We start from the raw sequence: 4,257 nt of genomic DNA on the forward strand, positions 1-4,257 counted from the left end.
ACACTATAATATTTAAGAACTACACTAGTTAAGTAGTCATAGGGAAAGCAAGTTTTGACATAAATACCAAAGCCTTTAAAATTTTTGAAGTGCTCATAGAGAGATTTTAAAATCTAAAAGATATGAAGAAAGACTTGTGAAAGGAAAGAAATAGGAAGTGGACAAAAAGGAAAATATAAGAAAAAAAGGAAGAAGACAAAAAGAAAAGCATCATAAAACAGCACACATACAAGTGTACACACAAAGATTAAGAAGGCCAAAAAAGAAGCATTCATTTTTCAAGATGAGCTGAAATTAGGAATAATATGCCAAAAATTACATCATTTTCAGATTTTCTTTCCTCATCTTCTCTCTCTGCCACCAAAATAAAATCAAAAGTTTCTATCTTTTGCCCATCTTCAACTGCAACTATTTCCAAAAGAATTCCCAAAAATCTATCTGGCTCTGTCCATGTTTCCTCACTCTTATCTTCACCAGATTTTATTCTGAATCACTTTCCATGCTTCCCATAGCTTTTAATCCTCTTGGTTTCTGCACCAAAAATACATCATTATATGTTATTAATCTACAAATTTCTCAGTCAAGGGTAGAGCGCGCGCGGAAGAGGGAGGGGGGGGCATTATCCATCAAGTTTCGAACCATGCATGCTGGCCCTCGGAGATTTCTCAATTGTGAAAAAAAACACCTTTCTCGGGTGAAGAAGGGTAGAGCGGCCGCGCGCGGTGGGGGGCAATTATTCATCAAGTTTCGAACCATGCACGTTGGCCCTAGGAGATTTCTCAATTGTGAAAAAAAAAAAAAAAAAATTTCTCAGGTGAAGAAACAAAGAGAGCAAAAGCAGCAAGTGGAATACCTTCTTAGAGGTCTTCTTCTCCCTCACTTCATACCTTTCTTGGCACAAGTCTTGCAACCATGTCCCTGGTTGCACTAACTGCAGCACACAACAAAGACAAGTAGCTATTTTAGACTAGATTTACCATGGAAAGAATCAAGAAATATGTACTAAATGATAAAACTCTAATTCTTGGATCATATATATCTGAATTCGGAGTATGAGCGACTTACAAGTACTGTTCTTTGTATCAACTTGGCCCTCTTCTTAGGCCTTTGAGGAAGTTTGCAACCTTTCATAGCCATAAAATCTTCTTCTTTTTCTTTACTTGACAATGTGATAAGCAATTTTGGCCATACCATCTTTTTCTTTTCCTCCCTTGAATCAATGAACAACTTGCTAGTATCATCTACACCTACTGACCCTCTTGTCGTATAATATCGGTCCTCCTTCTCGGGGGATGACACTGATGTCTTACGATGCTCATTTGTGTTAGATCTATTCACACCTAGATCTCTGCAATAACAAGTAACCACCAAATTGTAGTACAATCTTTTACTTTTTGGGTAACCAAATCCAAGTATTTTTCTGTTTAAGAGATGAGAATCTTCAAAAAATCACAATGACAATAGCAATCCACGATTTAAGTATTGTAATAGCTTCACCAGAAACAAATTTGATTTGTTCTCAAGTATCATTACCAGCTCACAAATCACTGATGCTTTTCTAACTTCAGATCTAATGAGTTAACCAACCAACCCCAACCAAAACTAAAGACTATAACTTTTGAACTTCTTTTTCTTCTAATTTACAGGTAAGACATCAAATTGTAATTACCCCTCGCATAACAACAACAACAACGACCCAGTAAAATCCCAAAAGTGGGGTCTGGGGAGGGTAATGTGTATGCAGACCTTACCCCTACCCGAGGTGTATTTCCATAGGTATGTCAAAAAAAAACTAATTATTTCTTATACAATTGACCTATTAAAACCCTTATTCAATCAAAGAGAATGATTCTTTGCATCAAAATCTGGACATAAACTTAGGCAGATTCAATGAAATCTCTACCAATAGCATCTAAGAAACCAAAAAGTAGTCATAATCTGAAATAAAAATTAAATCTTTAACTCAAATGAGGCATAGTTCTGAATCAAAACACTGACACTATTTCCAGCACACATACATCAACAGCCAAAACAAACAAAATTCTTTTCTTTATTTATCTTTTTTCTAATTAATTACCTGTTAAGACGATGAGGAGAAGAAATAGGAGGAAGAAGAGTAGATTCCTTGGTATTATCAACAACTCGAGATGTGATTTTCTTCTTCACTACAACACCACCATCAGATTTCCCATTTGAAGTTGAATCTTTCACCTTAAAACACCTTAGTCTTTTTCTGTTTCCCCACTGTAACTTATCCATACCTTTTTTGTTCTATCTGCAACATCCAAAAAAATGAAAAAATAAGACAATATATAAATTCATTGACCAGAAATTGAAGAGAAACTAAACAAACAAAGAGACTGACCTCAAGATCTATGCTTAGATACTGTACCAGATTATCTCAAAAGACCCTGCATATAAATTAATGAAAACCCATTAAACAAAATCTCATGCAAGTACTGAAAAACACAAAGATTGAAACAAACAAAAAATAGTAAACATTACAAAGATATAAGCTTTCTTCTTCTCCCTTCTTCTTTTGCAGCAGAGAACTCCCAAAACTGGAAAAAATGAGATTTTTGATGAAAGATTCAATGATTTTCCTAAGACAATTCCAATAAACAGCCAAAGATCTTATCTTTTTCCACTAATATGAAATGGGGTTCTTGAATTTTTCTCAGAACAGGCGCAGTTTATTCTCTAGAGTGATATCTTTCTCTCTTTTTGCTACTCTCACCCCTTTTCCTTTCTTCCCACAGTTTTGTGGTTTTTGTATTTTTCTTTTTCTTTTTCTTTTTCTTTTTGGGCATATTTGAGTAGATTTAACTGAGGCAAATCTTGTCCATTTAATGTTGAATGGACGGCTAGATGAGTTTCCCTCCAATTGACTTTTGGGAGTCTGTGGAGAAAACACACGTGACACTCACGCTCACTCAAACCTTGTTGACAGTAAAATTCGGGAACCAGAAGATTAGGGAACTGATAAGAGAATTCCATTACGCTTTGAATTAGCATGGATTAAAGAGCCCAAATCAATCTTTGATAATGGGCTGGGCCTAAATTTTTTGTTGAACTTAGGGCTACGTTAGGAGAAAATGAAAATTGGGTTTAGGGTTTATTGGTTCATGCCCTAACTTAACGCTGATAGTATTTTCTCTTTGGTCATTATGGAGTTTCCAGTTTTTCGATGGCTGTTAATAAATGCTAAGATATTTTTGGCTCTGCCACCGCGACAAAGTACTACTAATTTTATCTTCGTTATTTTATAACAACAACAACATGTTTAGTGTAATCCGACAAAGCAGAATTGAGAGAGTAGAATATACGCAAACTTTACCCCTAACTTTGTGAAGATATAAAGATTGTTTCAATGACTTCGGTCCAAAGAAAAATAAAAAAGAGGCCTTCATTACCTTACAATATTAAAATATTATTGAGGTCTTACTGTAGTGTTCCCTGCTCAAAACACTATTCCGACTACTTATAGATATATTTTGTCTATTAACGTTTTTGGAACCCTTGATTATGGACTTGAATCTGTTAGTATGTAACATTTTTTTTTCAAAGTGAAATTACCTAATACATGAAAGAGTGAAAGGTACTTTCATTGTTTTGAAATAAGAAGCTCTTAATGCACGTATTTAATTTATTCAGAGTTATTAGATCGGAATCCACTTTTTGAGGAATTATGAGTTTAAGCAATAACAAAAATATCTCACTTAAAAAATCTATATATATATATATATATATATATATATATATATTAAAGCAAGAAAGTTACCATATATAATTGACATTATGGTTAAGCCAAGTGGCAAGCTAATAAATGTCAATAGTATATGGTAATTTATTTATATTTAGTTATATATATAAATACAACTCAATTCATTAGCTTTCTCTACTAAAGCTCTCGGCGCACGTTATGCTAACGGACGCCGTCTGAGAATCAGCCATGGCGAGAAGCGAGGTTGGCCTAGAAACACCACATCTGACGGTTGGTGAAGCTATCAGTGCAACAGTAATCGCAGACACCCGTAGCGCAAGGATCTATACAACANATTAAAACTCATCCTTTTACAGTGAAATAAATTAATTTTTTTGTAACAACAGAAATAATGACATAAAAAATAAGATAAAAGAAAATAAATATTGAAAAAAAATGTTAGAAAGATCTAAAAACGAGAAATAAAAGATGACAACAATGTTTTTTTTATGTTTCATCTTTGTTGAGTATAAAATTTTTGAAAGTTAATCTCA

At 33.8% G+C, this 4,257-nt stretch overlaps 1 protein-coding gene across 1 annotated transcript; it reads right to left on the reverse strand.

The window, feature by feature from the left end:
• On the reverse strand, positions 248–2,799 carry LOC109223987. The gene is made up of 6 exons (XM_019388507.1): positions 2,506–2,799; positions 2,366–2,411; positions 2,078–2,275; positions 1,066–1,348; positions 854–931; positions 248–531 (listed from the first exon to the last, which is right to left on the reverse strand). Exons 3-6 carry the CDS (start codon positions 2,257–2,259, stop codon positions 481–483), a joined length of 594 nt encoding a protein of 197 aa, XP_019244052.1. The 5' UTR covers positions 2,260–2,275; positions 2,366–2,411; positions 2,506–2,799; the 3' UTR covers positions 248–480.

Source organism: Nicotiana attenuata, chromosome 3 (genome assembly GCF_001879085.1).
Source record: "Nicotiana attenuata strain UT chromosome 3, NIATTr2, whole genome shotgun sequence".
NCBI classification, from domain to species: domain Eukaryota; kingdom Viridiplantae; phylum Streptophyta; class Magnoliopsida; order Solanales; family Solanaceae; genus Nicotiana; species Nicotiana attenuata.